This window comes from Grus americana, chromosome 4, assembly GCF_028858705.1.
Source record: "Grus americana isolate bGruAme1 chromosome 4, bGruAme1.mat, whole genome shotgun sequence".
Taxonomy (NCBI): domain Eukaryota; kingdom Metazoa; phylum Chordata; class Aves; order Gruiformes; family Gruidae; genus Grus; species Grus americana.
Window position 1 is genome coordinate 67,513,035 of NC_072855.1, and position 26,716 is coordinate 67,539,750.

Sequence of the window (26,716 nt, forward strand, 5' to 3'; positions counted from 1 at the left end):
TTATGATGTAGTTTTATTTTTAAAATAAATTAATAATTACAGATAAGTAAACAAAGGTGAGCATGCAGAAAACAGTTGGCTCAAGACAGGTAGGGGAAAAAAGCCAAACAAGATTGCAAGCATTGGTGTAATTACAGGGTTTTTCTCTCTCCTTGAAGTCCACTAGTTATGCTGCAACTTTGGCAAGAAGCCTAATTGTTACTTAACATTTTTACTTCCCTTCCAAACTGGGAGTGACCCTTTCAGAGTAGGTGCAGCCCAGTTCTTCAAATAGCAGATTGCTCAGCAGCAACCATACCAGAGCTGGTCCTTTATCACCAGCTTGGTCTGGCTCATTTCAGTAGGTAGCGCAGTACAATCTTACCCTTCTTCAGCCTCCACTTCTGCAACACACAGAAAACTATATTAAAAGCATGTTCAGTTAGATTCTGGAATTAAGCCTTCAGGATTTAGGAAGTGCCAGTACAACCTTATCTCAGTCCCTTACCATATATGCCTTATGATAATCTCCAATTATATGATTATTATTTTTTGCAGTGGGATGCAGGAAAGGAACACTGATAGTTCAGTGAAAACTCAAGTTCAGCTCTGGGCAGTGGTCAGCAGCATACCAAAGTGCACACAGGTACTCTGGCCTATCTTTAACAAACTTGAGCCCCTGTTTGTCTCACTCCCCATAAGTTGCACCTGTCCCAATCTTTTCCATTCATCACCTCCTTTCCTGTTCTTTTTGCTTAACCTCAACTCCTGAGGCTTCTCATCCTAATCCCAATCTCTTTATCAAACCAGACCTCGTTTGTCTTCAGTCTCCTTTCAGAGTCTGCCCCTGACATTCACTCACTTCCTTTTTCACACTGAGGCATGTTTCTCCCAATCCATTCCCCATCTTTCTTTGGGTGTAGTTTTTGTTTTGTGTTTTAATAAGACGGATTTCTCTCCTCTACTACATGGATTCCTACAAGTCATTGATGTGACCAGGACCCTGTTTTCACTCCTGGTGTCCAGAAAGCTGAGAGTGGCCATTATAAAGAACGTCCTTTTGAGCTGCCATAGGTGTTGGGGCTGCACTGTGACCATATACTCCATAGTATGGGTTGTCTGGTCAGCCCTCTAAGTTCAGGGAGGGTTTAGGTGTTTAAGTTCTAACAGTTCTCCCTTGCAAATAATGATTTTCTGTTCCAGAGCCTGGGGATGTAGAATATTTTGAAACATTCTCAAATGTATTTTGTAATATATTTTTTGCAAGTCTCATTCTCAGAAGGAGCTGAACGAGCCAGTCATCTGACATGGAAAATTTCAGCTCAATCACTTAACATTTGGTCAAGTTATATTCAGCTTCTTATAAAATAATAGAGCAGAAGACAATGAAAAGATGCCATTCTGGATTTGGTCTTGAAGGTACACAACACTTCATTCAAGAAATAATAATAGGATAGCTGCAGCCACAATATAATGAAACTTAAAATTAGAGTGGGAGAGAGCAAGCTAAATAAATGCAGTACACAGATTTTCAATTTAAGGACAAGGAACTACATAAAAATGAGGTACATTCTTAAACAAAAACATTATAAGGAGCAGTCTGAAAAGGAAGAAACCTAAAAGCACCCTAAAGGCTGTTAAAAATTACTGTGTTTAAAGCTTAGGTAAAAATTGTGCCACAATTCAAAAAGAAAACAAAGCAGTCCAAAAATCCCCTGCATGGTTCAATGTGAAAATGATGTAGTCCATCAAAAGAAAAAGGAAGGCTTTTAAGAAATAGAAAGCTTGCTCAAATGAGAACAAGAAAGCCCATAAAAATGGCAGGTCAATTTCAAACAAGAAATTAAGAAAGCTAAAAAGAATTTGAAGAGAGCCTTGCAAAGAATTCTGAAGCTGATAGTAGAGGATTCTGTAAATTCACCAAAAGCAGGAAGCCGGCTGAGGATTAGTGGGACCACACAATGGCCAAGGTGCAGAAGGGGCTGCAGCAGATGGAGAAAGCTCAATGAGCTCTATGAGCTGGTTTTTTACAGCAGAAGCTGTCTGATTTACAATTCTGATTCATTCTTTGTAGCAGATAACTGAGAAAAAATAGATCAATTTGAAGTAAATACACAGAATGTATTGGTCCAAATAGACAAGTCAGATGTCAGTAAGTCACCAGGACTGGATAACATCCACCCAAGAGTCCTGAAGGAACTCAAATATGAAATTGCAGAACTGATGGCCATGGTGTATAATATAATAACAAAGAGCCACTGTGGTGGAGGGTGGGTGCATGGCCATCTACAAAATTGCCAACTTCATCTACCAGAAGGGCTCTGGATGGGATCTTGAGAACTACAGACCAGAGAGCCTTACTGTAATTTCTAGCATAACAGTAGAGTACCATCTATAATAATAACAATAATAACAATAATAATAATAATAACGAATAAGATCAGTGAGCACATGGATAAACTTGGCCTGTTGAGAAGGAGTCAAGTTGGCTTCTGGGTTGGGAAATCCTGCCTCACTAAGCTGAGGTTCTTTGATGATGACAATAAGAATGTGGATAAAGGGGATCCATTGGACATAATATAGTTGGATTTTTCAAAATGCCTTTGCCAAGGTTCCAAAGAATGGAATGGAATGGTTCCAGTTGGAAAGGCACCTGCATCATCTAGTCCAGCTGCCTTAGGTTATTAAAGAAAGTAAATTGCAGTAAGACTGGAGGAAAGGTCCTTGTATGGACCAAAAACTGAACAAAGGATGGGAAGGAAAGAGTAGGGATTAATGGGTTCTCAGGATGGAGAAAAGTCAGCAGTAAGGTCCCCCAGGAATTGGTCCTGGGACCAGTTTCATTCAGTATCTTCATCAAAGAGCTGGAGAAAGGAATGAACAGTGAAATCTTCAGGTTTGCAGGTGATACTGACTGATTTTGCATCACAGGTTTTAGGGTAGATAAATGATGTAATTAAAAATAATCTAATCCCTACCTACATGATGTTGAACTCAGAACTGAGGTGCTGAACTCCTGAATTCAGGAAAGAGATCTTGGAGTCATTTTCGTCATTTCTCTGAAATCATGAGCGCAGGGTGCTGTGGCAGCAGAAAAACCCCAAACCAAACCAAAACACCCCAAGGAAAGTACTGAGTACAAAAGAGAGACGACATTGTGTCACCATACAAAGCTGTGATGCACCCACATACTCAGTACTGTGTGCAGTTCTGTTTTTCGCATCTGAAGAAGTGGGCAGTGGAATTAAAGAAGATAAAAGAAGGTCAGTCAAAATGCTTGTGATGATGGAGCAACAGCCTTGTGAGGAGAGACTAAAAAAGCTGATATTCTTCAGCTTGGAGAGAAGGGTGAGGGGAGATGTGATAAAGGTTCACAAAATCATAGATGTAGTGGATTAACTGCATCTTGCTAGTATCAGAAAGCTCAGAAATGAATTAGGTAACTTCAGGGACAGGATGTGCGTTAAAGGATACTAGAATGACTACGCGGGAGGGTAACCTCTAAAATCTCCACAACAACAGTGGATGCTGGAGCAGTACAAGGAGAATGTGTTGCCAAATTTACATTTGGCTCTCCCTAAATAGCTTTTCCTTTTGTTGTTATCCCCACTGGCTTCTCCATTGTGGGTCAGGCATTAGTCAACACCCCTCCACCCCCAAATTTCCCAGGGAGAAAGATCTAATGGAACAATAAATAAAGGAGAAAAAACCCAAAACTGTTTGGTGATGCAAAAACAACTCATGGTGCAACAGCTTAAAAAAAGAGATGGGGTATGAGAGTATCAATAATATATAGATAGGGAAGTGGAGGGAAACAGAGGAGAGCACCCGGGAGTGCCTGCTGCTCCCTGTAGAGCTCCAGGGATAAAAAAAAAATGTTGCCAGAACACCCCCTTCTCCCCATGCTTTTTCCTGCTGTCAGAAACACAATACCAGACTGGATGGATCATTGGTCTTACCCCAGAGGGTGTTTCTTATGTTTGAATGGTCTTTTATTTGAGGCATTGTTGGCCATCCTAGAATTCAAGAGAAAGACTTGTGACAGGTTCTACAGAGGCTTACTGTATAATTTGTTTCTGTTAAACTTTAAAGCACAGTCTCAATTTCCAACTGCAAAAGTATAGGGCATTGGACAAGTAATGCATAGAAGAAACTGCTAAGGGAAATATTTAGGATGGATATAAGAATGTAAAGCTATATCTCACATAAATCAGTGCTTTTTAATCCTTTTTGATTTTTAACCTACTTAGAATAAGTTTGCTGCTTTGAATTTCCTTTTGCAGATCCCTTAGTTCTGAGTTCTGCAGACCACAGGTTGATAACCGCTACAGAAAAGATATCATGTTGAAAGTTACCTATTTCTAGATTCTTTCTGCAAAGTAAGAGCAAATATGCATGGAGACTGACCAGATCATAATACCAACGATCACGCTGTAGTAATATTTCTCTTGTAGAGCTGTGTAATTGTACAATGCAAAGCTGACTGTGGGGGTTAAGTTTTTAGGCAGATCCTTGTCTCTTTAGAAAAACAGAGGGAAGGCTTCAGATATCATGTACGGTCTTCCCCCATGGTATGTCTGTTCAGCTCAGACTCACAACGTCATCATTGTCACAAACCAAAATAAAATCCGAGATGGTGAGGCTTACATGTCAGGAAGTAGTTTTGTATTTTTTTTTCTCCAGGGCCTAATAAGGATAACTGTGCTTATCCTTCTTTGTGATTCCTAGGTGCTACTGAAATAATGGTACTGAAATAATGAATGCATCTGTTTCCCTTTCTCTGATACCAATCAAATGCCACATTGTGAAACAGCTCTTCAGCTACAATAAATCAACGTAGGTCCATTAAAGAAAATTTCATTTACAGGGAGTGAGAATTTGGTGCTGTATTTTCTATGTGATAAATAAATGAGCTTGATTTTTTAAAAAAAGAAAAAAAAACCCTGTATCTTTTGCTATGTAACAATTACGCAATTATTTCTGGTTAAAATAATAGAAGATTGCTGGAGAGCATTTGGTGAAGAGAAGAATTAGATAATAATTTGACTCTAAAGCTAAATTATATGAAGACATGCCACACATTAATTATTTTACATTACCCACTTTCCCCTGACTAGAGCATGTAGGCCTGATTGTGACAGTACCAACATATAGTCCCATCACGTATCAGTCCTATTAAAAGAGAAAGAGAGATCCAGTTAGGCTATTTTTTCATCTTAATACCACTGCTTTATCACTTTATAGTTTTGAAATTAAAACCTTTTAAGAGAAACAATACCACACTGCTAGAATAAAGCTTTCCGAAATTGCGTTATCCTGATTCCCATCTGCCTCACTCTTCTGAGAGCTGCACCTTGAGTACCGTGTTCAGTTTTGGACCCCTCACTACAAGAAGGACATCGAGGTGCTGGAGCCTGCCCAAAGAAGGGCAACAAAGCTGGTGAAGGGTCTGGAGCACAAGTCTTAATGAGGAGCGGCTGAGGGAACTGGGCTTGTTTAGTCTGGAGAAAAGGAGGCTGAGGGGAGACCTTATTGCTCTCTGCAGCTACCTGAAAGGAGGTTGTGGTGAGGTGGGTGTTGGTCTCTTCTTCCAAGCAACAAGTGATAGAACAAGAGGAAACGGCTTCAAATTGCTCCAGGGGAGGTTTAGGTTGGATATTAGGAAAAATTTCTTCACTGAAAGGATGGTCAGACATTGGAACAGGCTCCCCAGAGAGGTGGTGGAGTCACCATCCCTGGAGGTGTTCAAAAACCATGTAGACATGGCACTTCGGGACATGGTCTAGTAGACATGGTGATGTTGGGTTGATGGTTGGACTTGATGATCCTAGAGGTCTTTTCCAACCTTAAAGATTCTATGATTCTGTAGTCATTTTTGGCCCTGCAAAACTTGATGATGTTAATCTGGTTAAACATTATACCTTCTTTGCATAAGTGTTAGTGTCCCCACCAAGATAAGATGGTAAAATCAGGTCCAGTGGGCCCATTTGCCTCTATTATTCATTGAAAAGCGTGTGTATGTGTGTGTGTGCACATGTGTACACCTATAACTGATACAGTAAAACTTTTGAATACTGAAGTGTACATTGTAAATTGGGGGCGGGGGGAAGAATTCTGCCTCTTTTTCCTTCTGTCCTTGCCACTCTAACACTTCTTTTAGCTCTTTCATTTCCTTTCTTTCCATCACTTTTATTTTCATTCTCTATGCTTATTTTTGGCTTCCTTTTTCTTTCTCCATAGCTATCCCGCTCTTACCCCTTAGTATTCCGGTTGTTTAGCGTTATTTTGAAAATGGCCAATATACTCACTATTACATTTCCAATCAATTTCATTTAGGACCCAACTGTGATCATCACTGAATCTGAACGCTCCCTTGCTTTATGAGGGCCAAGGAATACGGCACAAGTCTGCATGACTAAAGGTACTGTAATCTGGACCTTGGTGTTTAACTGATTATTTTTCAGATTAATTCATTTATCATTTGAATTGTAATTTGTGTGAGAAATTTTATGGAAGAAAAATAAGTAAAACACAAAGGATGACTGCTTCAGAGGACTAATTGTTCACAGCCCTCACCTTTGTTTCATACATCAGCATGCACCTTTTGTAATTAAATATGTGAAATTCCTTTGAAATAACATGGCCCATGGAGTATATCCCTGAACTGCCTGCCCAGATACACATCCTGGTAAGTGAGATAACCTGGGACTTGTGGAATCCAGAGAGTATTTTTGGACGTGGTACTGACTGGAGTGCTACTACTTAGCTTCCTGAACCCTTTTTCAGAGTCTGTATTCTTTTATTTGACTCACCCCAAAAAGCACCTTGGTTTTACAGAAGCTTGAATGCTTGAATGCCAGTTCATTGGCCTGAGGCGGGCTGACACATAGGGGCTGGAACAGAACTGGCCAGTCTGTGCCTCTTGAGCTGCATGTGGCTCTTTAACTATTTAAGTACCACTCCTGTGCTGGCTGGCACCCATGCTGTGGCATAATCCCTGCTCTCAGAATCAGTGAATCAGCGAGAGCCTCTGAGGCCCAAATATTTCTCTGGCCTCTGCCTGTTTGCCTAGCTGAGCCCCATTCCTTGGGTGAACTCATCACCAGCCTCTCTGAACTGTTCCCGTAGCCTCATTGCTCCAGAACAGGATAGGCATCTTGAGGCTTTCAACACGGTGATGTTTTTGATGAGGCGTTTGGAGGGCTGAGGAGATGAGACATTCTGGGAAAAGACTGAAATAATCTGATAGGTTATGTTTTTAGATTAGATCTTTCCCTCAACCACAGTAAATCTTTCCCAAGCCATATGATCATCAAATTACCAATACAAATGGGAATACAATTAATAGTGGTACCATATCTTTATAGGGAGCATCACATTTTTGTGCCAGGAAGGCATACCTTTTATTCTATTAAACTGAGCAGAAGTCTTCTCCTGGGCCTCGTCTTCTCTGTATGGTGCCATCTTTTCAGGAATACATCATCATCAGAGTGCTTTGTCCCAGTGATGTATTACACTAATACATCTGTTGCTTTAATGATATATTAGTGTAATACCTTATCAGAGTGGTGCATACCAATGATCTATTACTCAAAAGGTGGTGCCATTCAGGAATGAAAGAATTCATGGACATATTCAGTATAATTATACAGATAAAAGCCAACATACATTACACTGGAAGCTGCTTTCATGGAACCAAGAACACCAGTATTATGCTAGCCTGTTCAGTGCCATTTTCTAGTGCCATTGCACTGGATTTGTAATGCTGAGGTTGTTACATCTCTTTTAAACCTGTTAAATATACTAAGAGCAACTACCATTAACCTTGGGTCACTGTGAAGCAGACTGTATCCAGTTACATTATTTTTACTATATAGTAGTACAGTACTTACTTACCCGTAACCATATGAAACCAAGTAACATTAACCTCCAGATAGTCTGAAGAACATATCATATCTCATTATAATAATCTGGGCTTCATCCTTTGCTTGACTTTAATTACTGTCCATTCTCAAACATTTTTGATTACATGACAGTTGAACTTCAGCCTGTCATTAACTATAGGCCTCTTTAATATCAACCTTCATTTTCTTTACCATTACATTTTTTTTCATTACTTTAGCCACTGAAAAACAGATGAAGTCAGTCTCATTTACATTGTTCTGTGTAATATGTTAATTAAACATTTCAAAACACTATCCAGAGATTGTGGCAAAAAACAAGTTCTACTTTCTATTTTTTAAACTTTCACTGTAAAGAAGGGTAAAAAAAGTAAACTGATGATATAAAAAACTCAGAGCTTTTTCCCCTGTGCCTTAACTTTCTCATTAATTGAGTCCAAGCTAAAGAGAAAGAGAATCAGAACCACATTTTGGCTTGTGGTAATTTAACTGAGGTATAAAGTATTGATTAGCTTATTTACTTTTCCTCTAAATACGCTTTACTCCGAAGTATGAAGAGTGTTGCTTAGTAGAACACTAAGACCTCCAACTTGTTTCAGCTCATCATAGTGGGGAAGGTGTGTAGGTACCTCTAGAATTTATGCCAAATAATCCAACACAAAACAATTAGTAATTTACGTACTGACAGAAATGAGGGAGAAAAGGACAGGCAAAGTATTTATAGTATGTAAATACTGCATTTTTTTTTTCTTCTTTACTTTCTCTTCTGTTATCTTCAGTTTCATTGCTAGTGACAGGTATAATTTTAAATTGCAGAGAGGGTTGCTAAAGCAACTTTCAGGAATGTATTTAGTCAGGTGGTAAACTGAATTCAGAGAAGATGTAAATGGGGATACAGCGTGATGGATGCAGAACATCCTACTCTTTACATTCCTACTCCTCCAAGTTCACTCAGCTGACCTGTGACCTTCCAGTTTGGAAACTGCTGACCCAGATCTTTCTCCTGCCCCACGGGGATGGGGGGGATGAAGGAGCTGAAGCTGTCTTTTTGTAAGAGTCTGATGCAAGTAAACTGCTCTTATCAGTAGAGCAAAACTGAGTAGAATAACTTGTGTAAGTGTTATAGAATGGCTAAAGCCGAAGGTGGTGTAACAGGTTACAGTAGAGGGTGAGGTCTGTGGCTGTGCAAATGAGGCAGCAAGACACAGATCAGTGCAGAACTTCTGGGGCATCAAGTGGCGGTGGCACTGGTGGGGCTTTTCTGTCAGAAAGCTTAGCACAGCCAAACTAAGCCTTGGCTCGTGAAGCGTCAGTGTCTGAGAGGAGATTGCTATAGCTGAGTGTCCCAGTCATCATCCTGTGAAACACTGTGGGTTTTTTTTTCTTTTTATACTATAATCTCATTTATAATCTAGGAATTCATGGGTGTGGCTATGCTACCTGATCTCTGTCAGAGGTGGAAGCAGCCTGCTAATACAGCAATGCAGGAAGTACGGCTGCAGTGAGAGCAGAGTCCTTCAGCAAGAAAAAGGGACAGATTTAGTCTGATCAAGAAACCTGCAAGTTACATAATTGCATCTTGGGGGGTGAAGGAGGAAAGGCATCCTCTTTATCTGGCCTGAGAAACCCTAAACCTCGGTAGGACTGACCTCCGGGGCCAGGCTAGAAATCAATATTTTACCTGAAAGTATAATTTCTCAAGTCACTGGACTAGGATATTTGCAACCTTTCCTGCTCTTCTTATCTGAGGAAACTGGTTGTTTCACTGAGTATTTACTAGGACTCAGCACTCCTGAAAGTCTACTAGATCTGGCAGCTGAAGTTTCTGTAGTGTTGGCCTCCTGATTGTGGTGCATCTAGTATGTTTCTCATAGAAGTCTGATGTATCATCTGTCTAATAATGCCTTCCAAAACATTATTAGCAAACATGGTAACTGTTAATTCTGATAAACTGCAGGTGAGCAAATAGACCTGTGCGTAACTTGCTTTGTGTGCTGAGCAATTGGAAGGGACAGATTTGGCATGGGAAGAGAGAGTAGCAGGTGGGCTTCTGATACTGTTGCTCTTCTTATGTACATACTTACAGAGCTTATGCAATAACATACACATTAGCAGCTTGTGATATGTAATATATTTAGGGTCACAACAGTCTAGTAAGGTAGGGAGTGTGTTAGTCTTTTCTTAAGAGATGGAGATCTGTGTGGAGAAAGAGAATAGAGTGAAATGCTTAATAGTGTATGACTGCCTAGGGGACTGCAGGCAAAGTGTGTGGTCTTATCCGACACGGCTTTAGTGGCCATTCAGTCATAGGCAGCCCTTGTTTTCTGCTTTAGAGGTGCAGTTTGCAGGGTCTTTGGGAACCCATCTGAATGATGAGTGACTTTGGGGTTTTGTTTTTCTGAGTTAATTTTAGCAACATCTGTTGTCCAATCTTGTTCGCTGTGTGCTACACAAATGCTTTTGCTAGTGTGGTGCAGAAAAGGAGGAATGATAGACAAGGTGGGTGGCAATTGCTTACATTTGCTCAAAGTGTACTGCTACTGAATGTCCAATCATGCCATGTTAGTAGGCTGTGTCAGGTTATGTGTGATGGCTTAGGACACAGCACTCCTTTTAGTTAAATAGCATTCCTTTTAGTTAAATGAATGATGAAATGCTAATTGATTTTTAAGAGTTGGAGCTTGCCTTTAGGTTAGGTTTAGCTACCTACAATTTGATGTTTTGGGCTGAACCAGTCTTTCAGTTCCCTCTCTAGTCCATGGCGAGCAAGGCTTCTCCAGAGAAATTCATCCTACCTTCCACAAGATGGGGAACAATTGCCAACTGCTAGTGTTTAACTCTCTCTTTTGACAACAGGTAGCCTAGAAATCTAGGTTACGTTAAATGGCTAAGTCTATCATAGTGAAGACTAGCAAAATTTGCATTTGCTATCTGCTGCCTAAAACTCCCCAAGGCTGGTATCTTCCCTTAATTTCAAAAAGCTTTGAAACAAAATCTGGCACTATTACATGTCTGAAACTCTGTCAACAACAAAGTGGCTATATTAGCTGGAATTGGTTTGAGAGGGGAGAACTGTGAGGTGACACATAACCTCTGACAGCATGCATGTGTTCCTCTGGTATGGGCTGCTACCTACACAGTACAGTCCCCAGCAAAAGCTTAGTATTTTACCCTACTTTTTGTGTTTCTTAAAACAGAAAAAAAAAACCCCAAACCCAACCTAGAACAGTAAGACTGCAAATCTGAACTAGAAAATGGTAAGGCAGAAACTGAAACCAACAGAACAGAAGCAGGAGGAGGGGGTGCCAGGGCACCAGAAATGGGTCAGCAACCTCTTAGGCTGGATCAGGAGCAGCTAGCTGAGTTTGCCTGACTGTGTCTTAGCACCTGGACTGCAAAATGCAGTGGCTAAGGTGAAAGTATATGATTAATTCTGCTGACTCTGTAATGGGAAAATTGACTTCTGGCAAAGGGATGGAAAGAGCAGTTGGGGGTAGGAGAGGGGCTCAAGCCTTGGAACAATTTGCTGTGGTGCATAAGAGCTAGAATCATTAGCCTCTACAAGCAAAACCACAGCTATGAGCAGATCAGTGAGGATTTTGGCATTGATTAAATTGGGACCAGGATTTCACTGTAATTACTAATTATGGCAAACATGCAACAGTTGTGCTGCTGCTTAGAGCTGAACTATTTGCTTCTGAGGGTTTTTTTTTTGCCAATGATAGAAGCTGGTTCCTTCTCTCTCCCAGCTTTTCAGCATGGGAAGTAGGGCTCATAAATCCCTGTGCTACTTGCTTTTAAAACGTGTGACTTAAAAAGTAGGATTTGGCTGATGAGGATAGATGCATGGAAGGAGCATTCAAGCAAATGAATGGTGAGTTCTGCATTATTGTCCTCGTCAGCCCCTCAGGCGCTGCTTGCTGACCTAAGTACATTAAATAACTGCATAAAATATTTGTGGATTACCTCTCAGGTACAGTAGAAAAAACTGATTTAAAAAAAAAAAAAGGACTTGTAGCAGAAAAGGGTCTTTCTATAAAATGCTGGTACTATGTCAGTGATAATACAGGCATTCTCATCTCATGTTCACATGATAGCTGTTTCTGTTTATAGATACTTCTTCAGGAGGGTTTTTTTTTTTTTGGTTGGTTGGTTGGGGTGGGTTTTTTGGGGTTTTTTTGTGTAGAACAGCTTTCTTCTGTTTCTGGTCTAGCTGGTCTCCAGAGAGCTGTGATAGTCAGTAAAAGATATATGACCCTAGAAAACAAGTTCAGAGAACTGGTGGCTTCATCAGGACAATTGAAAAGAAACTGTTAAAATTTGAGGTTATGCCTATTAGGAAGTCTGAGGAAAAGCTGTTTTTCATTTGGAAAAGAACACTGTTTGGGAAAAGTGTGCAGAGGACTGTTGATTTATCAGAAGTTAGTTTTCTCTAGCAGTGTTGACTTAGCTGACCAGCTGAATACACCAAATCAAGTTATATATGTACTGGCTAGTGGGCCCATCTTCTAAAGCAGAACAGGAACATATTTGGTAGGACTTCAACATCAGGATTTGATTTGTGTTTTTCCCTAACGCCCACTCCTGAAAAAAAAAAATATGCTGAGGTGTTCCACAAAAGGAGAGGAAGAACAATACTTTGATCAGCTGCACCTTGTAAGTCTTGGTCACTGAATAAAAAGCCTGATTGCCACCTGAGTCTGTGCTGGAATGACAGCTGGCATACTTTATTTTCTGGTCTGCCTGGTTTCCTTCAGAAGGAAACTCATGCTTTGAGAGGCAGAGAGACTGGTGACTAGGAGAACTTCCTTGCAGTGAAGATGCAGTCTACGGCAGACTGACAGGAAGATAGCTGAAGACTAACAGTGAAGTCCTGTTATTTTAACTCCTTAGCATTTGTCCTAAATCTTTATAGGATGTTTCCATCAAAAACACCCAGGAAAAGTTATTACTATTTCTGTAGAAGAGAAATAAAACTGACCTGTTGAAAGTGGTGGTGGGGAAGATACAAGAATTGCCCCATGCTTCTGTCTGCCCAGACCGTGCTCGGGGGCTAGTGTTCAACCGTTTTTACAAAAAACCCCCCCTGAACCTACCCAGGTCCCTTCCCCCCCACAACCTAAACCTTACCTACATCTAAAACTGCAATCAGGAAAAAAGTCTCAGCTGTTACTTATCTTTGCAAGCACCTAAGCTTAGCTTTCACTGTTAAAAGTTTTCCAGATTCAGAGTGAGACCAAACTGTAGCACACAGTTTGACCAGAGATTGTGGTTTAGCCTTATCTGAATCAAGAAGATGTCCACCAGCCTCCATTGATGGAGGCAGTGGTAAGCGATTGGGCTGCTCAGAAAAAGCATCAGTAACTACTGTTTTCTTCCAGGTCAAAGGAGCAGAGGAAAAGCAAAGAAGCTAGAAGAAGAGTTGATAACACACAGTCTGTCATACTGCAGACCACTGGTTAGTGAACTCCAGGATACAGGTGAGCTAAGTTCAGTTTCTTAAATGAACTGGTTCTAATCTGTAACTTACTTTATAGTGTGCCTATATTACCTGATATTTGGCTATGTAGGATGGGGAAACTTGTTGAGGAAAATGCATAAACAGCTAGTAAGAGTAAAATCTGTTTTCCACTTGCCCTAGGCAGCTTCTCAGTGTGTGGGTTGGTCACAGATCTGGTTCAGAGGCACCTACAGTTGTGAGCTACGTAGGGACCTCAGTAGCTTAACACAATTCTGATTCTGCCCTAGAGGTGAGACTACAAAAACACCTTTTTTTTTTTTTAACCAATTTTTCTGTATTTGTGCATTATGTGATGCTTTTTCTCACATTCAAATGTGACTGCATCAGCAATGCTATTGCTATGACCAACTTAATAAAATGAACAAGTAGAAGGTGCAGAGCTGAGGGAAATCACTCCCTGTTTTCAGTGGTAAACGTAGCAGTTTTCTAGATGCTCAGTAAATGGTCATCAGAAAGATAATAAAAATGGTAGAACTAAAAAAGGTTAGTAGTGACAACTGAAAACTTGCCTCTTGAATCCAGGATAAGTTGGCGCATTCAGAATGACTCCTTTATTTCCAGTGTGCGTCCTCCAGTTCAGAACTTTAAAAACCCGCTGGTTTAGGATTGTACTGACTATTGCAGGCTATTGAGTTACAATGGCATAATGAGGTAGCTGACTGCGTGCTTGTCTCATCTTTGGCACATTTGAAGCAAAACAAAGGCATTTTAGTCTAACACATTGTACTTGACACTGTAATAGTCTAAGAGGGTGTGGAAGAGCAGTTAGGGAAGTTCAGCTGATGAGCCCCAATTTACTAAACCACAGTAATTTACCATGTGGGATTATCTATAATCTATATCCTAATTGTTGCATCTAATTCTTTCTCTGACGCTGCTACGGAGTGTGTGCATTTTAACAGCAGTTGCTCTCTGTGCTTTCCTGGTGGGTAGTAACATTCATGAATACCTTATGAAGAAAGCTCTGGGGCAGAAATTCAACCACCAAAAAAGCGTTCTGGTACTACAATGGTTAACAGCATTAGTATTTACACTTTTTACTGGTTTGTGCTTAATAGGTGAAATTCATAACCCCTCTAGAGGAGTGTCACTCGCATGTTCTGTGTTAATTCACATCATCTGCGTTAATAATGAGCAGTTCCACAGCTAAACCCACATGAAAATGGCCCAAGTGAAAGCTACTGCTCAAGTCCAGTGGCAAATCTTGCATGATATCAGATTGGGGAAGCTCGTGAGGTGTGAAGGGACAGACAACAGCTTTGGTTCACCAAGAATCTAGTAATGGGGGGAAATTTTAGAAGTGCAGGTGGACATGCTGTTATACTATCTTGTTTTCTTTAAAACATTGCTACTTGTGTTGTAGTTTTAATTAAGCAAAAGGGAAAAAGTTGGCTGCTAAACAGAGCATCTTTGAGCACATGGTGAGGCACAAATTGAGCCACACAAACTACCAACGAGTTTGGGTTATTTTTAAGATGGCATTGATTAATAATTCTGTGCTGGGGGTTTTGGGGGTTTTTGTTTGTTGGGTTTTTTTACCTAATTCTTGTGTTAATTTACTCAAAAGCTGACATTACAACAGTTTGCACAATATGGTAGCTAAAGGCTTGCCTGAAATTTTGCTTTAATCATCCAATTTTTAGTGATTCAGCATATTTAAGGAGCAGAAATAGTAATGTAACACAGTTATGTGTGTTTCCAGGGGACTTGTTTTGTTTGGGGTTTTTTAATGGCACTTTTTTTAAACACAAAGGAAACTAAACATTTCATCTGAATGAAGAAGCCTGGTTCCATCAAAACCATGTTAAGAATCACTGTAAGAATCGGAGATAAAAACAGAAGCAAGGAAAGCTGAAGTTGGGGCCGGAATCGCCCCAATAGCCTCCCCATTCGCAACACAATGGGGCATATCTTTAACTCATTTGTAAAAATGCTGCCGTTTTGCGTGCTAATGAGGTGACTTACTGCCCCCTTCACCTATCACCTAGACGTCCCCGTTCAAACGCGCGTTTGGCTTAGCTTTGCCGTCCTGGGACGCTTCAAGGCGGCTCGTACCGCTGCCTTCCGGGGGCCGGGCCGCGCTCAGGAAGCGCCTGGAAGGGTGCCGCGGCGGTGGATCGCCGCTCCCACCGGCACCAGCCGCTCCCCACCCCCGCAGAGCAAAGCCGGCGGCGGGGCCCCGGGGCTAGGGGAGGGGAGAGGGGTGTCTGCCGCCGCCCCGCTCTTAAAGGCAAAGGCGGGAGCCCCTCCCCGGGGCGGCCTGCTGCCGGGGGCTGCCGTGCCAGAACGGTACCCCTCAGATCTCGGGAAGAAGACCCGCAGAGCCAAAGGAACGCTTTGAAAGAGTCGGTATTGCTATACATGCGCTGGCTCTTCTCACCTGATGCCAGTTTCCTTCTGTTCAAATGCATCAAAAAAAGGTGTGGTGGGTTTCAAAGGGTAGCTGTGTCTTGGGCTGATGTGAATGATGAGCTTGTTCTTCCTTAGTAAGATGTAAGAATCACTTAAATTCGTGCAGGATTTTTATTCCTGCACCTGTAAATAAGTCACTATCTTATCTTCAGTAGTCTTAACCTTATCACTAGGAAACAAGTATTGGCCTGTAACCTAATCTTTCTGCATTTGTGACTTTGTCATCCTTTGCATATTGACACAGCCTTTTCCCTCGGCAGACTTTCTCCCTTTTGTGTGAAGCGTTTTGAATACAGGAGTTAGGATGTTGCCTGTTGTAAAGGACAGGTGAGCAAGGCCTGAAGAGTTTCCTGGCTCTTGGATGTGGGCCAAGAAAGAAACACCTTCACTCCAAGTGTCTGATAGCATAGCTGCCTCAGTCTGGGCTCTGACGAGGTGCAGTCCCTTAGGACAGAGCTCTAAAGGCTAAGGCCCTTGAGGATTCTTGAATTTTCTTTCTGCTCCTAACGGTGTGGCAAAATCACGTTACCACTTTGTATATAAGATGGCTTTACTGTGCCAGTAAAAACCTGAGGCTTGGTTGTACAAGGAGCAGCTAAAAAGAGTAAGACAGTAGTATGGGAAGCCCCACGGGGGACGGTGTCACTGAGATAATGGGAGACTTTAACGGGGCCTGGAGATGAGCAATTTGTCATAAAAGGTCAGTTTGAAAAGTATAGGCAGCCCATTTTGAAAGATACTGGACAGAGAAGTCTTTGTACTACAGGAAGTTGTTGAAGGCACAGCAATTTGGAGGTGGGAAAGAGTTTGATAAGGATGGTTAATTTTTAGCAACAAATTAAGGTAGAAGCTTTGAATTAGATAGGATGGTTGATAAGAGGAAGAATATAAAGTTTAGATGTTCGTGTAGGTTATAAGTGTTCTGGGGCAGGATGAAGGGGAGGGATGTGCCTCAGTCGTAAAGATAAAATGGGAGAAATGGGAAGGAGTAAAGAACTGGATGAGGCAACAGTTCAGAGTTAACTTGGGGAAGAGAAAGGCCCCTAAGCTTAAAAGGTTCATAAGTTAGATATTCGCTCGGATTACATGATGGGGTGACAATTTCAGTCAGCTGAAATGTTTGAGCCATCGAACCAAAAAGTATTAAGACTTTCCTTGCAACCTAAAATGTCTTCATCTTTTTAGCATCTTCTGGGGGTTTTTGAGTGGTTTGTGGGTGATGTTTAATTTTTTTTTGTTTGTTTTGTATTTTGGAACCTGGAGTATCTAGCTCCAGGTAACTTGTTGGACTTTATTCTTTTTAATAATATATAGGCACTGAGAGCATAAAGCAGGACCTTTGGTGAAAGACCACGTGTTGTAAAGATTTCCAACAATGTCAGCAATGGAGGATGCCAGTCTTCATATTTTTATATTCTCCAATAAAGAGTGTGATGAGCTCTCAACATTTTTAATAAGTTGATTAAAAGCTATGGAAGGGAGGGAAATAGGTGGGGGTCAGACTTGACCCAGCTTCCTCGATTAGCATACTGAGATGGGCAGCAGAAGTAATTCTGTCTGATGTGGTATCACAGCTGTGGGGACTGGAGGGTTGTATGAATCGTATAAACCTGATAAGCCCTGAACAGGAGAGTTCCTGTTATATTTTCTGCATTACTCTTCTCCACTGAGCAGACTTTCTTTTTTTACACTAGCAGATCAGAAAGACGTTCCACACTGTTTCTTCCTAATCTCAGCTCCACTGGTGCTGTTTTCTCTTGGAAAGCTGCACTTGAGTACCTTCCTGGCCCTCTTCCCAATTGTTTTGCTACTCAGCTGATGAGTTAAAAGCCACTGATTTTGCTTTTTCCCCCCCCATGTAAATGAAAGCATCCCAGTACCCTCCCTCCTGAGTTGACTTGATGCAGTTCTTGTAGGGTTCATGAGGCAGCCAAAATGTTTTATTTCTGGTGGCTGCTGTTCTTGGTGCCTTGGGGCAGAGGCCACCTAACTTAATGGTTATTGAGACCAAGAAAGCTTACTTGTTTTCTCATGAGTTGCCATTCAATACATTGGCATGAATAAAACCTCCCAAACATAATAAAGATTTCCAAGAAAACCCAACTAAAGCATCTTCAATCTGATAGGCCTTGCACAAGTCAATGGCCTTGCAGGACCTCTCCTCTAAGAGTCATTCACTTTGACTTATTTTTTTTATCCTCTGATGACCTTCACAAGACTACGTGGGAGATTTGTACCTTCTCTGGCCAGGCAGGAGATATGGTTCAGGCTCCTGCCAGCTTCCATCCATTTGGCTTGTGCAAAATCCTCCCTGTGTAGGAAATATGGAAGAAGTACTCCTTCCTTTGCTTTAGGAACACTTCAGCTTCTCTCTTCCCCACTTTCTTCTTTAATACAAAAGTGGGGGTGTGTATGTTGTGGGACATATACAAAGGAATAAACAGATTCACTCAAATGTTTTCTAGTATATTCTTCCATTTTCAAACCCTCAATTCTTCATCCATACAGTTCCTTTTCGAGGAGGGAGCCATACAGAGGAGCAAACCACCTGCCCCACAACTGCTTCGTTTTGTTAGTTTGTTGCTCCAGTTGGGGGGAGAGAGGTGTAGGAGAGTGTCTTGCGTGGGACCGTTACTCCCTCTGCAGGCAACAGCTCGCTACTCTGCTGAGAAGCCACCATGACCTCTATGCAGCGCCTTAAGTCTTGAATAACGCTGCTGGAATCAACTGGTGTTTCTCAGCGTGCAGCAGTATCTGTATGTGTCCCAAAATCTAAATGAGAAAAAGAGTAACAAGAAGTCAAATTATATGGATACCTCATGATTTTTACTTCCATGAAATAGGAGCCTTTAGGGCTAGCAACCAACATATGTGAGGGGATATACGAGTAAGCTGTATGCTTACTGGGAAGAGAATTGCACAAAGGAAAAATGGATGCAGGTTAGCAAGAAAAGCAATTAAATCTTGGGGCTGCATCACCTATGCATCAGGGATGTGTTGGTGATAATGATTTGCTGGGAACAGCAGCCTTAAAATTCTACATCTGGCTTTGTTACTGAACTACCATGTGCTGCTGTTGGAAGCAGAGTGCATGTCCCCAGCTGAAAGGTGGACATAATGATGCTTTGCAAATGTCTAAGAAAAGTCTAAGAAAAAAAAGACAGCAAATTTCCAGTGCATGCATTTTAGAGGGGTTAAAAATACAGGCGCTCTTCTACCTGCTCTGCAGTTATCTTATAGCTTCATTTGATTTTTAAAATCTTCAGGGTAGGAACCATATTGAGGGAAGAAGAGTGAGGGAGTAAAACACCAACTGTGGTTTTGGAATGATTAGTGAATGTTTTCTGTTAGGAAGCGGCTCATAAACCAGTAAGAATTTTAAAAATAAGTATTTGGACGTGAAAGAATTCTGGATATCATAAGGATGTTTTCAGGGAAGAGTCCTAGTAGCTTAAAAAGCAGAGTGGGATATTTGTACTCTGTAAACTACTGCCATAAAACCAGACATGAATACCATGTTTAGGAAACAGTAAATGCTCAAGTTACAATACTTTCACAGGACCATTTATGTTGGGAAGGTCCTCCTGAGATCATCTAGTCCAGCCTCACTGCTCAAACAGGGTCGGCTAGAGCAGGTGGTTCAGGCAACCTCTCTGGGCAACCTGTGCCAGTGTTTGACCATCCTAACAGTAAAAAAAAAAGTTTTCTTGTGTTCAGATGGAATTTTCTGTTTTGGTGTTTGTTGTTCTGGTTTTTATTTGTGCACATTGCCTCTTACCCTGTCAATGGGCACTGCTGTGAAGAATCAGGCTCTTCATGCCTGCCCGTTAGACATTTTTACAAATGGATAAGATCCCCCCCAAGCCTTCTCTTCTGCAGGTTAGACAGTCTCAGCTCTTTCGGCCTCCTCTCATATGACAGATGCTCCAGTCCGTTAATCATCTTTGTGGCCCTGTGCTGGACTCGCTCCAGTAAGTCCAGATCTTTCTTGTACCAGGGAGCCCTGAATGAGACGCAGCACTCCAGGTGCAGCAGTGCTGAGTAGAGGTGCAGGACCGCCTCCCCAGACCTGTTGACGCCAATCTTCCTAATGTTGGCCTTCTTGGCTGCAAGGGTGCCTTGCAGGCTTTTGGTCAGCTTGTCGTCTGCCAGGATCCCAAGGTACTTCTTGGCAAAGCTGCTTTCCAGCTGGTAGACCCCTGGGATGTGCTGATGCCTTGGGTTATTCCTCCCTAGATGCAGGACTTTGTATTTCCCCTTTTGAACTTCATGAGATTCTTCTCAGCCCACTTCTCCAGCCTGTCAAGGTAGTACTTCTGAAAGGTGGCACAACCATCTGGTCTGTCAGTCACTCCTTCCAGTTTTATATCAACTGCAAACTTGTTGAGGGTGCATACCATAGCTTTTTTTGTGTGGAAATGTAAGCTGCTTCTCTCCAGGCATTACCTCTGCTCCTTTCTTCCTGCTCATGAAGTTTTGTGCTACTCTGTGAGATTTTTCACTATTATTAGTCTACTTCTTATGGACAAATAATTTGCATCTTACTGTAAACTACAAACATGAAAACACTGGGTGGCCTTAGTGTTGCTGAAAAGTAGGGACTAGAAACAGTATTTTCATCAAACCGTGTCAGGAGGGGTTGAGGAGACTAGACTTTATTCCTAGTATCTCAAAAGACAAATAATCTTTTCCTCTGTGCTGTTTGGTACATGGGGAAGTGCCAATGCAAGAAGATATTCCCTACAGGAGGGGACTGGACACATGACTTCATGCTCAGCAGGCAGCGGTGACAGCAGGCTGACTTGCAGCCCAAACCCTTCTGTCTGCCAGTAGGTGAGGGCTGATTACTGAGGACATGCAGCATGGTGAAGCATAGCTGAATGCCATGTGAAATTCATCACACCAGGCAGGTGAAGTCTGCTAGAAGCTTGATCTCCACGTACTCCTCCTCTCCCTTACCTTAATGTGTTTCTTTTCCCTGGAAACACAAGATCTCAGTACCACATTTTCTTGTCTCCCAATGGCCCTTCTATTCTATCTCACCTTTATTTAAGCTGTTAAGGTATTGCAAAGAGGGCACAGTTGGCATCAATACTGCTAACGTCCACTTCTGTGCCTGCCTTCCTCCTGGTGTGTTTCTGATAAGGTGCTATGTCAGAGAGAGAGAAGAGTTTGGTAAATGCACAGTCCTAGATGGTAGATGAGCTCCTTGGGATCTTGCCAGTTCTCGGTGTCCGGAGCAGTCTCGGTATTACTCTAGTGTTTTAACAGAAAACTAGCTAGTGAATTGAGAAACCAGAATTGATTTCCCTGAGGAATTTGCCACCTTGCTGGTGCAGCAGACTCTGCTGCTCAACGTGTACCTAACAACGTGTTTAAGAACTTAGACACACTTTCATTTAGCAAACAGCTGTGGCTTAAAATGCTATTGCTTTGCTGCTTAACTAAGCTGCAAGACTTCACACTGAAGCAGATGAGGAGGCCAAATGCATTCTGTTTTGCCAGTTTGGGGGTGGAGGCAGTTAGCTTCTCCAGGAGGGTGGTAATATCTTAAACTATGGCAGGTGTTTGCTAATGAGCATGTACCTAAACTTTCAATTAACCAGTGACTAACAAAATGTTAAGCAGAAGCAAAATGACAGAGGGAGTGCTCTAGGTCTCACTCTGATTTAACTTAAACCATTATTAGGATGGGGTAAAGCTATTGATTTGAATGCATTTAAATGGAGAATGAAAAATGGTGCAAAAAGATCAGGATTGGAGCAGATATTTATAATTTTTTATTTCTACATTTGTAACTGTAATAGCCCTGAGCTAAGTGTTCCAGTCCTCAGTTGACTAAACAATTTTTCTTCTCACCAGTTCAGAAGTTGCTTAGTATTTTATGTTGTAAAATATTAATTTATTTTTTTATATTTAATCTGTACTGGGTACGATGTTGCTGGTTCAGGTTTGGAGGAGAAATTCTGCATTTCAAGTATCTATAGTCTAATAGTCATAGGCTCAAGTGAGGTTTTTTTGCAAAATGAGCTTACAGAAAAGGAGTGTGAAGAGGTGGTATAGTGGATTATGGAATTGAAAAGCCGACTGCACTTATGGTAGGATAAGAGTCATGAAGAAACATCCCATAGTATTTGAGTAGCAACAAAAAGATGTGGACGCTAATGTAATCCCTCTCCAGACCTATAGACAATGTATTTCTGGCCTGCAGAACCTAGGATTATATATCAGCATGGGTTTAAGGCTAGCAGCTTTAAGTATTGATTTTTTTTTTCCTTGAAATTAGGAGCTATATCACCTTTCCTAGGTAGTGTGCTATACTAACAGCTGAAAAAATATAAACACCATGGTTCTTCTGAAGAAGTGTTAACAGAAATTGCATTTCAACTAGAATCATCTTGTGTTGAAATTATTACAAAATGTTTATGGCTAGTTTGCTTGCCAGGATTTAGACAATATTCTGAGAAAACCAGTTGTGGTTTAGCTAAGAGATGCAGGATATATTGCACACCTCCTTCTTGGTGCCTTTCCACTCTGAGGCTGCAACATTGTAGTGGAATTCACGAGAATTTTGGTCTTGAAGAACATTCCCGATTCAATATGCTGTCTGCTCACATGCATGGCATAGGCAGCTAAAGAACTGGGAGAACGCTACCAGTGATTTCAAGGGGTTGCAAGAAGAATTCTTGTCTAGGTTGCTGTGATGGTTCACTGACTGTGGCCCTCTTATTTTAAGAAGGAAGAGGTTAAAAACTTTGGGGAAGAAGTTGGTTGTCTTTTACAAAAGCTAAAGCCTGTCTGTCATTTAGGATCCACTGGTTATGCAGCTCCACCTCCCACTTGGTAATTGTTTGTTATCTGTCCCAAGGTAATAATCATCAGATAGTAATGACCTCTGATCATTGTTTATTGGCCTTTGTGAAACTGGTTGGTGGCCTCGCCAGTCACTAACTTGTCATTATTTATTATTATTACAAAGCCATTACTTAATGTTATTTGTTTACAGAGCATTTTCAAACATGGATGACGGTATCCATGAGCTGTTATCCTACGGATTTGTTCATCCCCTTGTGTTTGCCTCTTAAATCCTTTAGAGCAAAAAAGTTTGTAGTCAAGTCTTGTTTGCAGGATTGATTCACGGTTACTGCTGAGTGTAGAAATATTGACATCAATTAAAATAGAAAAGAGGAGGAGTTTAGGCCATTGAGGATATCCCTCCAAGAGGTGTGGGGGAGAGAGGGTAATTTAGATGAAAAAGTGTGCCTCAGATACTGAAGATACAGAGGCAATAGGCAAATATCTTCTATGTTCATTAGGAAATTAATCTAAAGATAGGAGTACCATTAAAGAGAGCCTGTGGAGCATGAATAGCGCTCCTCTGCATGCTCAGGGACACACAGCTGACCTGACCATCATTTTGGTAGGCTGTACTTTAAGCAGAAATGGCCTAATACCACAGTTTGGTTTGAGGCCCAAGAACTGATTAAAATGGTCCCATTTTTCCACTCATTACACTTTTGTAAAAAATCTGAGCCTGGGAACAGAACTCGTTAAAGTTTCAAAGAATAAAGAAAGGATGTCAGCTAATTTTTAAGTTTCTGCTTAGCAATCTTTTCAAGTATTTGTTTCATTACATAAAGATAGTTTGGATGCTAGACACCCTGCAAAGGTTTTAAGAATGTTACATCATTTATTACTGTGTAAAATCTTATTTACTCAATTTGTTTCATTTTTCTTGTGTAAGTGAAGAAAATATTTACTTTGTTCAAAAGTTGTTTCTTAGACTGAACTTAATTCATATGTGTAACTAGGTTTGGTGTTTGGAAGGTGCCATACAATCATTACTTATTAATAGCAGGACCTGCAGAAGCAATGCATTATTTATATTATGTTATCTGTGGAAGAATTGCAACTATTTTCTTGTGTTTGGACTAGAAATGTTCAAAAGCATGGTCAGCTGACTTCATTCTTTTTCCTACTATATGACCAAACATATATGGAAGATTATTTTTAAAATGGCATTATGCCCTTAGTCATCTTCCTTAAACCAATGTAAAGTTAGGACTGATGTGTCTGTGATTTCAATGCAACGGCTGGGTACGATATATTGACTAGGACAATATGTCAAGTAACGCAATTAGCCAGGATAGATACGAAGAACCAAGTTGTTCCCATATAGAGTATTTCCAGGTGTGAGATTAGAAACTCTTCAAAGCTATAGTATATAAAGTTTCTCCCTGATAATTCAACCATCCAGATTTCTTTCACTGCAGAACAAGCTTAGGGCTTGGCCCACTAAACTCTTAGGCAAACTGTTGGGATGTCTATCGAAGCCACGGTCACTCTTGGAGAGATTTAGTGCTGCTCTATTGCTTGCCAGTCCCCATGGCCCTTTCAAAGAGCTGTGTTCCTGTAGTGTCTTTGCTGCAGCCACCTCAACTTCCCTAAAGGGGGATTCAAATGATGGAGGGGGGGGAAAAAACCCACACAGCATATTGTAAATTAATGTTGACATTGTCAGCATTAATTTATGCCAGAAATACATGAGGAATAGAGGGTGGAAAGAGTGATGGTGCAGAATGCAGTGTTTCCTACGTCCCGTTCTCCTAGAGCACCTGAGGAAGGGCTGCCACAGCAGGGGTGGATGATAGCACAGGGGCAGTACTCTTCCCCTTTCTGAAATGGCTACTTTGCGGCCTCCTGCACAGATAGGAGCATTCAGATGGACAGAAAGCTGCTGCTCACAAAGCTGGCTTAGTTCAACACAATTGCTGTTAGAGTGTATTTAAAAAATAATTAAGAAGGGTTTAGCACTGCAACTCTTACTAGTGAACAAAGTTCTGTTGCTAGTCCCAGGCATGTCAAAATTGAGGTTTGTGAGCAATAGTAAAGAATGCCTCTGATATTTTTGGTTATCATTACTAATGCTGTACAAATCTCAAAAACCAACGTAATCTGGAGGACTGAAGGAAAAGACAGGACCTAAATATTCTGAGGGAATTCTGACTCTGGTACTCTTGATCATGAGTAAGTGTAAGGTAGATGTTTGAATTAATCTTCAGCCCTGTTTCTGTCAGTTACACATTTTGGTTTTTATTTCTGGATTAAAAATAAGTAAATCTCTCCATGAAAATGAAGTATTTTAGCTGCATCATGAGATGATAAACCAGCTGAAGTCAGGAGTCTATTTTATCTCAGTAGAAGTGTACTCTGCACATGTGGTTTTAAACTCAGAATTGCACATGCGTGCCAGCGAACCTGAGATTCTCATATATATATATAATCTTTTAAATCTTAGGGTTTTTTTTTTCCTGTAGAAAAGATAATTGTGGCTTTAAAATGGGTATAATATTATTTGAAACCATTCTAACTTGAGGTGTTTAAGAGTGTAAGCTGACTGTTTAAAAGATTTAGGTTGCAGATCTGCTGGTTTGTGTTTTCCTAGACAGTTGTTTATTTAAAAAAAAAAGTATTTTGAGGCTAGGATAAAAAATGATGTGATAAAATGATGAGTCAGGTTGTTGAAAGCAAAAAAAAAAATCTAACAGGTATACATGCTAGAATAATGTATTTTTTTTTAATTTTTGCAACATCTGACTCATGATTTCGATTATGTATTCTGCCAAGTTCAAAGTTTCCTTACACAAAGAGAGAGCTATATGAAACAACCGTGTTTCAAACCATTTTACTTCAAATGTAGTAACAGGTTTTAGAGTTTAAATCATTAACAAACTCTGTGTGAACTTTTATCCAAATGACTGCAAGTCACAAAGAGAGCACTTCTCTTTCACGAAGTACCTTTTGTGCTTTAGTGAGACCCAATCCCTCTTCTATATTTTTCCCCCACCTTCATGTCTGTCTTTGAAGAAAGATGTGTGATTTGTGAAGTAATGAAAGTATGTATCAGTTAATGAAAACGGTTATCCTGGCTTCATAATACACGCTGGAATTGCTTCAGGATAAAGCTTCTTATACCTGCATTACAGCAGGAAAAAAAGTAAATTTCAGAAGTCCACATTGCTGTGTGCGCTGTAGGAGTATCATGTAGCAGTTAAATCAACCATTAGGGGTGACCTAATCTTGATTTCCTCCCCCCCTCCCCACACACACACTTCTCAAGGAGTTGTGATTTTCATGCTGCTTGCATTCTTTCCACTTTTTAAAACCTGCACTAGAAAGTGTCAGAACCTGATTACTGGAACATCTTATCTACATACTAACTTGCCCATCTTCCTTTCTTGCTTATTTTGTACGCTTAATTTGGGATGGAGGGAGATGTATCTAATCACCCTTTCCCCTTCCGCCCCCCCCCCCCCCCCGCCCAAGTTCAGTTCCAATAAGCCCCTCCGGCCCCTGTGCTTTGTGAAGGAATAGCTGAACACATCCAAGAAATTCTGTGGGGTTAGCTTTGGACAAGTACATTTTTTCTAACACAGGAAGACAAAATATCTTAATTTAAAAAAGGATTGTTGTTATTTTCTTTCCCACCAGAAAGGAGAAGATTACAGTGCGGATGGTCGAGACCCACAAATTTCCCCCCCTCTTTTTTTTTTTTTTTTTTTTTTTTTTAAAAAGACCAAATTAGGAACCGGGTGCAGGACTGGGGCAGCGCATCCTCCGCCTGAACCCCGCCGGCGCGCAGCGCCGCGCCGCGCCCGGAGCGCCGCGGGGGAGCGGGGGCACCTTCCCCTTTGCTCTGCCCGGGCGTGCGTGTGTGTGTGTGCGCGCGTGTGCCCGCCCGCCGGGGTGTGTGTGTGTGTGTGTGTCCCTGTCTGCCTCTCGCTGCCTGCCTGCCGCCCGCGGGCGAGCCGTGAGCGCCGCCGCCGCCGCTGCCCTTTGATCCCGGCGTTAGTGTTAGTTAGGGGCCGGGAGCCGCGCGGGGCGCAGCCCTCGGAACCGCCGC

General features: G+C 41.3%; 1 protein-coding gene across 2 annotated transcripts in view; it reads left to right on the plus strand.

Annotated features, from left to right (window-relative positions):
- The first annotated feature begins 610 nt into the window (after positions 1-610).
- The window catches only part of ZNF827 (zinc finger protein 827), a 134,371-nt gene continuing 108,265 nt past the window's right edge, over positions 611-26,716 (plus strand). For both annotated transcript variants that reach the window (XR_008577075.1, XM_054825146.1), the window contains exons 1-3: positions 611-625; positions 6,316-6,400; positions 13,262-13,360. Coding sequence is in view for 1 of the 2 variants with exons in the window: in XM_054825146.1 (XP_054681121.1) it covers positions 6,391-6,400; positions 13,262-13,360 (109 nt within the window). In the remaining variant the exon portion in view is untranslated. The remainder of the gene's footprint in view (positions 626-6,315; positions 6,401-13,261; positions 13,361-26,716) is intronic.